The sequence below is a fragment of the Pteropus alecto genome, unplaced genomic scaffold (genome assembly GCF_000325575.1).
Source record: "Pteropus alecto unplaced genomic scaffold, ASM32557v1 scaffold50, whole genome shotgun sequence".
Taxonomy (NCBI): domain Eukaryota; kingdom Metazoa; phylum Chordata; class Mammalia; order Chiroptera; family Pteropodidae; genus Pteropus; species Pteropus alecto.
The window spans coordinates 6,655,711-6,668,588 of record NW_006431918.1 but is presented as its reverse complement, the minus strand read 5'-3'; the positions used below and the strand labels follow the sequence as shown (position 1 = coordinate 6,668,588).

The 12,878-nt window shown below is 32.6% G+C and overlaps 1 protein-coding gene across 8 annotated transcripts in view; it reads right to left on the bottom strand.

Annotated features, from left to right (window-relative positions):
• The window catches only part of FBXW7 (F-box and WD repeat domain containing 7), a 177,784-nt gene that overhangs the window by 6,921 nt on the left and 157,985 nt on the right, over positions 1-12,878 (bottom strand). For all 8 annotated transcript variants that reach the window (XR_003044445.1, XM_025042752.1, XM_025042757.1 and 5 more), the window contains 5 exons: positions 7,874-8,008; positions 4,571-4,694; positions 2,621-2,757; positions 1,544-1,657; positions 124-305 (listed from right to left, as the gene is read on the bottom strand). Coding sequence is in view for 7 of the 8 variants with exons in the window: in XM_025042752.1 (XP_024898520.1) it covers positions 124-305; positions 1,544-1,657; positions 2,621-2,757; positions 4,571-4,694; positions 7,874-8,008 (692 nt within the window). In the remaining variant the exon portion in view is untranslated. The remainder of the gene's footprint in view (positions 1-123; positions 306-1,543; positions 1,658-2,620; positions 2,758-4,570; positions 4,695-7,873; positions 8,009-12,878) is intronic.

Below are 12,878 nucleotides of genomic sequence, written 5' to 3'. Positions count from 1 at the left end.
TTAAAAGCACATTATCACTAACTATTAGACACAGTATTATACAATCTGAACTCTACACAAAAGGCCCGAAATTCATAAGTGACAGAGGAAGAATTCCCAATCACTATGGGATTTTTCCCTCACCTCTTTTCATGGAGATGCATACAACGAACAGTGGAAGTATGCCCGTACAACGTGTGTATACACTCTCCAGTCTCTGCATTCCACACTTTGAGAGTCCGATCTGTAGATCCACTAATGATGATATTGTCTCTCATCTGCGATGACCAGACTCCACCTGTGTGTCCCACTAATGTCCTCAGACACTGCAAAAACACTTAAGATGATTACTTTTGCATAGGAAGAAAAACGATTTAAATAACATTTCAGTAGCTCGTTAAAATTTGGAGTAAAGATATTCACCCAATTTGATTGTTTAGCATATCAGAAAATATTTTTTCACATCAATATAACATGACCACATCATTATTTATTGCTTTATTTATTCAGTAGCATTATATTATACAAGCACACACATAATTGAGGAAAAAGTATGTAGAAAGTAAATACTTCTCATTAAGTTATGAAACTCCAGCCTGGCCTGTTTGATGAAATAAGACTAAAACTGCAACTTGGTTTCTTCCCTGGGAATGGATTCAATGAGAGAATGCCAAGAGCGTTGGGTGTGGCTACATACCACATTTCATCTGAACCTACGGCGAGGCAGTAGTTGGGAGCCAGGCAAGGTACTTCCAGGCAAGTAAAGACAGACGTTAAAGCCCTGAAGCCAATCCAAAACTAACGTTAAATTGTGGAAATATGAAGCTGCTTTAAAAATTTTTAGCATTTGACTTGGAATATTAGAAAATTCTTGCCCAAGAATCAACATGCTATAGGACATTTTAAAAGACACAGATTTTTTTCCTCCACACTTTCTTCTGTTATTTTTCAAATGGTCAATTACTTAATTCATGAAAATATTCTCCATTGGACAGACAAAAGTATTCACTAGAAAACCAGTAAAGTACAATGTCATATGCAGTGAAGGTGATTGGTTGGACTATTTTTTTCTTTCAGCTCCTATTTAAATACCTAGTCTGCTTAATTTCCACCTTAGAGGGTTTGAGATGAGTCTAAATTAGCATGATTTACTTAACTTTTAAACTGTAAGCAGGTTATCAACAAAGCAATTTACAAGGAAAAACAAATATCCCTCAATGACATTTTTGGAAAAGATTAAAAAGGAAGGAGATATAATTTAGGTTAAAAAGGTAGAAAAAATTAAGACAAGAAAAAGATAAAGCACATCTGTAAGATCTTAAAATAGCTAAATCACAGAGGTATTCACACAAACTATTTAAATGAAGAAGAAACTAATGACAACCCTATCATGATAAGCATCACCTTCTTGCCAAGGAAGAAGCTAAATTAGAAGCTCTGATATTTACTATCAAAATAAGCTAGGGTCAAAAACGAATCCTTGTTTTTTATTTTCACCGGTTGATCCTTGCAAAGATATAGACAAAATAGTGACTTTGTGAAGCACAGAAAGAAATAAACTCACTTTGCCTGTGACTGCTGACCAAACTTTTAAAGTGTTGTCATCGGAACCACTAACTATTCGGTTACCACAAAATTGTAAGCATGTAATCACATGATCATCATGTCCTTTCAGCACCTACGAGACAGATGTACAGATTAGAAATATGTTATTAAATTATGTTTTTTAAAATACTGGTGAAAAGAAAAACGAAACCATAAATAGGAACAGTAATCTGTAGTCTATGTCTAGAATTAAAATTCATATAATATATGAAGCATCATCATTCCCAACTGATGAATCAAGTATTAAACATTTTGTTGTTTCCATATCCTATTATTTATACTTGAGACATCAATTATTAAAATTTTACTGAGTCAAGATTTCATAAAGGTGGTTCAAACACAAAAGTATTTTATAATAACCTATTCTATCTGCTCAAAACAAAATAGGCATCTAATTTTTGCAATTTTGACACACAAAAACAAAAGCAACAATTAACTAGGAAGACAAGAGTAACAATAATTATCAACTCTTTAAACTTACAAGAAAAGCCTGTTATAATATACACACAGTAATAGAACAGTGTCTCCTATAATTGCTTTCCATCCAGTTGCAAAAATAATTCTAAGAATTTCAAACATTTTCAACCATTCTTTATATACTTGGAATGTTATAAGACAAAAGTCAGAATAATACTTAAATTTATAATAATCAAACACCAAAAGCCGCCAAAAAATCCTCGAAACATGGGCACTTCTCACAAATCATGTTTGGATCATGTGGTCAGAGAGGGAGCAAATTAGTTGGCAGAAGAATGTATGTGACAAAATTCAACCAGATACGCAGAAATTTTCATCTACGTAAGATAGAGCTACATGAAATGTAACTCATCTTTTATTCAAATACAATTAGTTTTTAGACTAGAGAAATTCACAACAGAGGAAATACTGTCAGTTGTACTTGCGGTTATTTTAAAATATACTGTGTTCTTTCTACAGGAGATAGGTGTCAAGTTATACTGCTTGCCAAGAAGTGAAGAAACACACTAGGTGCTGACACTGATTGACGGTTTCCGTTACACTGCACCAGTTCAGTTACCTTAGGAGATTTGAGTTCTCCTCGCCTCCAGTTGGTATCAATTCTGTGCTGTCTGATGTACGCACTTTTCCATGGACTGTGTATGAAACCTGGTTTTATAACTTTTCTTCTCTTGATGTGCAAAGGTTCATCTATACCTAGTTCAAAGAGTTAAAGAGTATAATTGCCTTCATCAAAAATTACACATTTTATAATGTATCTCATTTTCCCTATGCTGAAAACCACCAAAATGCAGGACACTGTCCAATTTCTAACACTTGGTACAAAACAATGTTTGCATTCTGTATGTCGATCTTTTATATTGAATATTTCGTTTCTTTCTCAAAATGATCCTATGGAACGCTGGTGAGGATGTGCAGAAATCGGAACCCTTGTGCGATGCTTCGGGGAATATAAAATGGTATAGCTGCTATGGAAAATAGTATGGTGACTCCTCAAATATTAAACACAGAACTATCATATGATCCAGCAATTCCACTTCTGGATATACACTCAAAAGAACTGAAAACAGGGACATGAATAGATATTTGTACACCCTCATTCACAGCAGTATTATTCGTAATAGCTAAAAAGTGGAAGCAACTTGAACATCCATCAATGGATAAATGGATAAACGAAATGTGGTATATACATACGATGGAATATTATTCAACCTTAAAAAAAAATTCTGACGTGTGCTACCACGGATGAACTTGAAGACATTATGCTAAGTAGAATAAGCCAGTCACAAAAAGACAAATACCATATGATTCCACTTATACAAGGTACCTAGAGTTGTCAAACTTATAGAGACAGAAAGTAGAATGGTGGTTGCCAGCAGCTCTAGGGAGGAGGCATAGAGAGTAATCGTTAACCAGGTATGACGTTTCAGCTGGGGAAGATGAAAAAGTTCTCGAGATGGATGGCAGTAACAGTTACACAACAATATGAATGTACTTAATGCCACTGAACTATACGCTTAAACATGGTTAAAATGATAAATCTTAATGTATACGTTATTTTTTTAAGTCATTAAAATAATGATTCTGTGAGAGAAGGTAAAGCAGATATGATTAATCCCACTTTATAAGCACTTGAGAAAGGGTTTCACTGCTTAGTTCGAGCCACAGACAGGGCAGAGGCAGGACTGGAAACCAAGTATCCAGGATCTTCACTTCCAAGCGTCACGAACTATCAGTGATCCCCACTCGGCTATTTCTTCCATGAAGGGGAGGACAAGCTATGGAGTATCTATCTCATGCACCAAGAGTCTTTCTCAAAAATTTTGCTTGTCAGAGGCAAGTAATATTTTTACATATTTTGTCAAAAGTATTATTTTTCTAGATACCTGCTGGGGGGCGGGGCGGGAAGCCCTTTCTTTAATTAATATGGATGTACCTACTCCTCTACTAAGAAAGGGAATTTTTTTTTTAAGGTTTCAAGAACATAAACTCCATGATAAGATGAAAATGGGAGTTCACTACTATATTCTCAGGATTTAAGAATGTCTAGTTCATCGGAGGTATTCAAATACATTTGTCAAAGGAATGAATAGACTACAGAATATTTGAGTATTTAACTGCTAATATAACTTTGGGTTTCCTTTAAATCATCCTCATCTTGACTTTTTCATTGTTTATTAATTCTACTAGAGACTGAGAAGCAAATCAGATATACTTGCTATTAGTTATAGTGTTCATTAAAGGGATTAGCTGCAAGACTTAGCTCATTTGAACGTGTGGAATAACACGTGGACTTTATATAAGTAGGTGAATGCAAATGAAGACTCATTCCTGATTCTCTGATAGGCTGCCAAAGTCTCTCTTTTCATTTATCCACCACTTTATTCTACTTGCACATAAAACTTATTTTATTTTACATAAAACTTATTTTTATGTTTTCTATTTATTTTCAGACTCACTTTGCTTTTTCAAAGTAAAAACATTCTCTCTATGTGATTTTGAACCTTACCCTCTTCTTTGCATTTCTCTCTCCAGAGAAGGTTGTCCTCAGCCAAAATTCTCCAGTAGCGACACGTCTGAGCCGCTTGTAGCAGGTCTTTGGGTTCCAGGAATGAAAGCACATAAAGTGCCAGCTATGAAAAGAAAAAAGTATAGTATACACTTATTTTTACAAAAAAATAAAAGTATAAAAATAAGCTAATTATTCTCTACAGGATGGAGTACTTATAGATAAATGTAATATAATTCTACATTCTAATTTCTAAAATTATGAAAGTCAGTACCCTCTGATTAATACTCAGTCTTAACAAATATATACCAGATTTAAGAAACTCACTCTTATTGGTTTTTAGGAACTTCACTAACTCCTCACCTCTTCAAGGAACACTTATTAAATCTCTCAGCCTCTGCTATTGCCTTTGCTGTTGAGTGGCAACTCAAGAATTCTGTCTGTCCATCCATCCGTCCATTGGTCCATCTGTCCGTCCATCCAGTACAGTCCACCCACCTACCTATCTAAATATCTATTTTATTTTACTTGTTTAAATTTTATCTTTTTATCTCCCTAGTACGATGTAAATTTATTGAAGGGTAAATTTATTAAATTTATTGAAGGACTTAAGAAACGAGAATTCTTTATATTCTGTGTGATATGATTTCAGATCACTTCTGATAGTTAGATGTAATTAATAGTTCTTTATCACATCAAAGTGTTTATTGCCATAATGATAAACTTTTAAAACGTTTACACCCTTAACTGTAAATGACAAAAGGGGACAATTACAAAATTGCTCCATAGACAAATATAAGAGTAAATGGGTTCTAATTACTTTACATTGCTTAAGAGAATTTCTTGATAGGCCAGATAGAGTTGTATATTTGAGCTAGCTCTCTGGTATATCGTTGGTTTTAAAATTTTGTTGCCAATACTTGCAAACCAACAATTTTTTTCATTGTGTAAAGTCAATTCAAATAAACGAAATGAAAAAAGAAGAAAAAGAGGACTGATGGCTTCCGAATATGCTTATTCAATTAGCCTCATGAATCACAGAAATTTAAATTATGCTATTAGGACAAAAATGTTCTAAACAGAGCAATAAAACAAATAAAAATACACAGAAGCAATAAAGTTTAGTTTTTATATAAACTGAATTACAAAGATTAAAACAAACTATCATTTAAAGGGCCAAGGATCAAGAAGGGAGTACAAGCACAATTTGAATTATTTTTTAATGCGAAATAAAAATTACATAGTATGAATTACGCTTTCCCAATGATTTTCTAAATATCGAGTTCATTCTTAATCACAAATTCATTGACTACATTCGATGTAGAAAATACTTCAACTATTCGGTATTCAATTTAATACTACTACTGACAAATGACAGTAGAATATTTTTTGTGGAATATTTTTGGTCTGTCAGAGAAGATCATTCAGTATCACATATAGAAATAGTCATTTAAAATAAGAGGCATATTCAACAATCTACATATATGTGTGTATATATACATACACATATACAAATATACATATATATTTCAACATTGTCATTTTTTAATGGATACTCCATAAGCCACTTAATTTTGCAATTATCAATCAGTCAAAGCCTGGGCAAGTTTTCTTAGTGGCAGTATAGATAATATGCTAAGCCAGGACTCAGTTTCATTCTTACGTAGCCTCACTTCGTTTTCCTCAGGCAATCTTTAAAAGAACACTTAATCCAAAAAATCTTCGTTGCATTTACCCTGGTTATCAATAATTTGTGCTTAATTCTTAGACTCTTAAAAAACTCTCATAGTCTTCCATTTTAAATCATATTTTCTGTGTGTTAAAAAGTGGAAATCCAAATAAAGAAAAAACAAAACAAAAACTCACCACTCTTAGAGATAAGGAGACAAATCAGACTAAGAGAAAGTCTATCTTTTACCAAAATACTACCTTCTAAAATAAGGAGGATATCAAAGGAAACTATGAAGAATATATCAAAGGTGAATAAATTCACTTTCAGTCAAATATTTACAAAAGTGTTTCCTATTATTAACATCCTTCTGGAAGCTAAAAGAGCTTATGTCACTTTCATAAGCCAAATCTATTCAAAGAACTCGGTTTTAGAATGAGCCAGCAAGAATAAAAGTTTATTTCTGGGACAATATCATTAAAAAAAAAAAAAAAAAAAAAAAAATCACTTCAAAGAAGAAACATTTCAGGAAAAAAAAAAATGTTTTTCTCATTTTGTTTTTTTTCCTGGAGTTATTCTTAGTTTCATATATTAAATATGATGAAATTATTTTAGTCACAGCCAATGTGAAATTAAAACTGGAACTATCTTTAATTATCTTAGGCTATTTAGAATGGTTTTCTGAAAAAAAAAAAATTGACTCCTTTTCTCTTCAAATTTGAAGTTTCAGGATCATTTGCAATTATATATTAGTATTTTACATTGTCTTCTTAGCTGACATGTATTAGTGGCACACCTGTAATTTATGAAACTATGGTGACATGACATTGATTATTTAATGTTATATTATTTGTTTGCTAACAAAAATGAAACTATGAAGCCTATAACATCAATAGAAACTACATCTAAACTGTGCCTCATTTACACAGTCAAGAATGCCTGTATGATCATAATCTATGATTAAAAAAGTGTCAGTTTACGTGAAGATATAAAAATAAATGGGCATAAATAATTCCACGAGAAATGTCATAAGAATGCAATTGGTAAGGAAAATCTGTACTTATGTGTGTGTTTGTTGTGTGATAGAGGTGAGAAGCAGGATGATTAAAAGAAAAAGATATACATGTGAAATTCCATATATTTTAAAATAATTATACAATATAAGTAACAGAGAACTACAATTCAATAGAATCATAAAACTATTAGTCCCGAAGGGACTTGGGATAAACAAACAACAAAATAAGAAATAATTTTCTGTTTTAATAAATCAGATTAAAAAAAAAAATCTACTGCTATAATGAACATGCCAAGACAACTAAAGGTTGGGTTTCAAATAACCTGGGGGAAAATCCTGGTAAAGAAACAATCAAATTAGTGAAACTAAATAGCTTACTCCCATATATGACTTATTCCAGTGGTAGAAAGAAGTCACTCAGTCTATAAGCATACTTTAATCTGAAAATGATATTATTAAGTAATGGCAGGTTATTATTTACAGCCCTCTGTAACACTTCTTAAAGGGTTAAACTGGTAATGCCGAATACCATAATTAGCATGACAGTGTTTAAAGGTGGCAGCTGTTGAATTATATTCTCAAATAGCACCCCATGAAGAACGGAGGTGATCTTCCTTACCTCTTTAGGGAGCAACGAAATGAAGTCTCGTTGAAACTGGGGTTCTATCACTTGCATCATATGTTTTACTTGTGTTGGTTCGCAACTATCAATAAGTTCATCTAAAGCAAGCAATTTCTCTGGTCCACTCCAGCTCTATCAAAGAGAAATCAGAAACTTTTATTATTTTAAAATAGATGTCTCAAATTATGAAATCATAAAAAAAAACCCATATTTATATGCAAAATAAAAAGGGCTCCTTATAGTGACCTTTTTCTCCAGAAGGCATTAAAGTGATAATCATTTAGTCTCATCAAATTTACCAGATACCTTTATTTTATAAAAGCTTTTTAAAAAGTCATAGTTTTGACAGAAAAATATTTTTATTACATTATTATAATTGTTATATAGTCATCTACCACCAAGATACTGGTTGAGAACACCAAACTTTTATTCAGAAACATCAATTTGGGTATAGGGAGTTTTGACAGATTTTCTTTATGTTCTTTCAGGTGGGCACCATAAAACTTAAGGGCTTTAATGAAGCACTCATCTGAGGAGACTGGCAGCATCATTCAGAGGAAAATTAATAACCGGGTATACTGAACATCTGACAAGTGTCTTCCACAAATTAAAAGGGCTTTGATTTGTTGTGTGAAAATAGTTTCAGATAAAGAACGGCAAAGAGCAGAAAACAGTAGCTGATTTAGTAGTAATATTAGAATATGAACACAGACTAAAAGAGGGCAAAAAAATAAAAGTACTACATTATGGAAAAACAAAAACATAATTATACTTCAAAAATATAAGCTCCTTTAAACTATTCTAGGGAATTTTTTTTTTTTAAGCTTTTTTCCAGTTAGGAACACCTAAACAGAAAAGCCATAATTCTTAAAAGGAAAAACTGAAAAGCCATGTGGATAATCGAAAATGTTAGAATTTCCCCTCACAATAATCACGTAAAACATTTAAATAACCTTGTAGTTCTTAAGTAAAAGAACATTATTCTGCTATTAAGAAACTTGATTTCTTGAATTATTTGAATTATTATGTCCATTTTGGAAGTGGGTGAAGAGGGAAAAAATAGGTGAAGTTTAGAGCTAGAAAGATCTAGATTTTTGACTCCATTTCTTGCTCAAACTAGAAAGTTGGATTTTATAACATGTGGAATAGATAGTAACTGAAAACTGAGATATGCTGAGGATACCGGAAGCCTTATTTAGAACATTTTAAAGTATTTTTTAAAGTATTTACCCCTTTAGAATCTATAATAAACTTCATCTCCTCTTTCCTATCATAAAGTGTAGATTATGGTAATACTACCGAACATTTCAGTAGCACTTCCGTCCATAGTACCTATCACAAACATTATCTCATTTAATCGTCATAAAAACTCTGGGGAACATCCCCCTTTCACCACCGAATATGAGGAAACACAGGCTCTGATCGGTTGTGTCCTTTCCTTTTACTTCTATACATACACACACATGGAACATTCTCCTTGAGTACTCGCCTTGTATCTTTTTTGGTTAGGCTGGAGATTTATACATAGAAATTAAAAATACTCATACACATTCAAAGCAGTTAGTTTGAAGTTTGATTTTTTTTGTTCAGTTTCCCTCACATAGCTTTAAATCCTGATTCAAAACTTACCTCTTTGACAAAATTTATACTGATCAATCTCCACTCATCTCTGGTCAATTAGTATCAATATTACAAACTCTGATTTATTGATTTACATTCCTCACAAGATTTCAGGTGGCTTTTTATAATATTTTGTTCCTCTCTATCTACATTCTAAGGTTCATGGACACTAGTATAAGGAGCATATCCATTTTGTGTAAAAGATAACCATGCTGACTTGATTGAATTATAGCTTAATTAGGTTTCTTGATAGCAGAATAATTTTAATGTAAACTTCTTAATCTCCTTTGCATATGTTAATACCTGATTTAAAAGTGTTTAGAAGTGTTTATGGTTAAACTTTGTTACAAAAATAAAGATACCCTACGCAACCCAGAGTAAAAACAGTGAAAAGGTTTCAATGTATTACTACTCCATATACTTTATATAGTAACTATATTAATAGCTACTATAAGTACATCTGATTTAAGGTAATATAAATGTTTAATGTTTTCTTTTTTCAGTTAATGTAATATTACTGTTTTTTAAAAAATAAATAGAAAAACAATATCAATACATGGTAAATAACAGAATAGGTGGAAAAATACTTATTAGCAGTTGTATGAAAAAAGCCAGAATAGAACATAAATAATTAATTCAGATCTTAGGTAAATGCTAGAAACTGTGGCAGAAACCTATATATGTATATTTAAGGCAAAGTCCATGGCAAAAACTATGCCTGCATAGCAAAATGTTTCTAAGACTTTAAACAATGTTTTTGCTTTGTTTTAGTTAATATTTAATAAGTCAAATAACGTTAAAATTATCTCATTTAAATTTACATTTAGCAGATATTACTTTGTGACATTTTACTTAAGAATATACCACTGATAAAGTATAGCAACATAAGCTGTAAACTACATGGTAAGTGAGACTGTTTCCGCTGACCAGACATACTCTACAGTCTAATTACTTAAACTCACATCTCTTACATGGTTCCAGCAAAGGTCTGAACCATATAGGCGGCTTTCCTCTCTCCAGCCTGGATTTCCAACCTGAACTCTAGACTTGTATATAAAATTGTTTACTCAACATGTATTCTTAGATATGTAATAGAAACCCACCACCTCCCTATTTCAGTAAAATGTAACTCTATTCTGTTAGTCGTTCAGGCTCAAAACTCTGGAGTCATTCCTGATCCCCTCACGCTCACTAGCAGATAGTTCTGATCCATCAATGAAATCTAAGGCCTTAAACTTGAATCAAAATATATCTAGAATGTAATAGAACTTAATAGAACGTAAATTCTGCGAAAGTAGAGTTTTGTTAACTACTGTATTCCAGATCCAAAGGAAGGCCTAGCACCTAACAGTTGCCCAATTAATATTTGTTGAATAAATGAATCCCCAAGGAGTCAAGAAGTACTGCACCAGCACTACCTCAAAACTCTCTCTAGAGAGTGTTTCTATCCTTTATATTTGATGGTATCACTAGAACTTGTTTGCTTAGTCAGGTTCCAAGTCTGGATACAAACTTTGTATACATACATGGTTTAGAAGAAAGGGATGTGTGCAGTAACTTGAAAACCCTGCAGTTAATGACTATATTAAAACGAATAACAACAATCCACACCAACTTTTAATGAGGAATAGTGGAAAGAGCACTGAATTGGGGATCAGAAAATCCAACTTTTAGAAAGAGATATTGTCATTAACTAAGTTACTATTTAACCTCTGTGGCCTAAGTTTCTTTATCTGCAAAAGTGATGGATAATTCTGACAATAATTATATTTCTGTTCTGAAAAGCAGCTGTCCTGAAAAAGAAAAAGGCATCTGCCTTTGGTCTTGTATGATAAAGCTAAGTGAGAACATATTAAAAGGGATAGGAAAAACATTCCAAATTCAGAATAGTTTGTTTCAAAAGAAACAAAATTTAATTTGTGGACAAAACTGCAAATGCAAACTTGAAAATTCCCCATAAAAGTGATATCTTATTTTAGGTAATTAGAGAATACAGATAGTAGTGAAGAATAGAAGGAGCACTGAACTATAATCAGGCGCCTGGGTTTCACCAGTAAACTCACCGTGGAACCACATGGAAGTTCCTTAATTAGTCTGAGTCTCAGAAACCCCACCTGTATAATGAAGGGCTTGGTCCAGACCAGTGGTTCCCAAATGCTGGTTGAGGAATGCAAGAATCTTGGAGTCCTACAACCCGCCATCAGAGTCTGATTCAGTAGGCAAGGTGATGTTGAGGCCATTTTATGTTTTAAATAAACAACTCATCCAGGATTAATGGAAGTGATTCCCAAAGCAGGAGTGAAACTGACCAACAACTCCTGGATGATCGATCTTTACTTAGTACCCCAATCAGACAAATATTGTGACTTTGGTCAGTACTGTGCCTGAATTTCATGTGGTAAAGAACTAACTTCTGTAACACCTCCAACGGATGGTTATCCAGTCTGTTTCAACAGTTTCAGGCGTAGAAAGTACTTACTATCTCCCCTTCTATTGTGGGTATGTTCTAATTAAGTTCAATTTATATCAAAATCTGACTCAAAGAACACGATCCAGGTTTTGTTTTCTAAAAAAAAACAAGAATCAGCCTGACTGTATTTTTATATAAGTCTTCAAAATGTTAGACAGACATGGCATTTCCCGTGGTCTTCTCTAGCTAAATGCATGACTTTCTTTAACTCTTCCTCACACAAGGTTTCTTGATCTTACTCTTTTGAATATAATTGCAAAGTAATACTGAATTCATTTTCTTTTGGCACTATCCTGTTTTAATGTTTTATCAACTGTCAAATAAAAAAGATGTAAATAAAGTAAGTTAGAAAACATGTACGACTTCTAGGGGTTACCGTGAAACTTGATTAAATCCTTCAACAGAATAATTTTTACTCCGTTTTTAATTTAAAAACACAGTATTTTCTACTTTATCAATTTAAACAATATTTTTAGTATAGCAGGTTTTTTCAAAGTACATTTATCATTTTAATGCAATGTGAATATGCTTTGATTACAGTAATGCTAATAACGTCAAGCTAATGGCATTAGTATGAAGCTAATGGTAACAGCCCTTTTTTAGACCTGAAAAAACTGAGACTCACAAAGGCCCTTTCCTGACCCACAGACAAAACTAACATTTACTGAGTCTACACTGTCTTTACAAGTATAGTTTATGTACATTACATGTTTTCTCCTTTTTGACAACTTTTTAGTGTCATATCTATTTTAGAGGAAGAAAATAAAGGCAAGAGTGGTTACATAATATCTACAAAACTGCACAGTTAAGAGGCAAAGCCAGAATCTATACTAAGAGCTTTTCTCCTAAGTCATATTATGCTTCTCATATATCAAGATGCCTCTGACTATAAATTTCAACATAAGACAATGT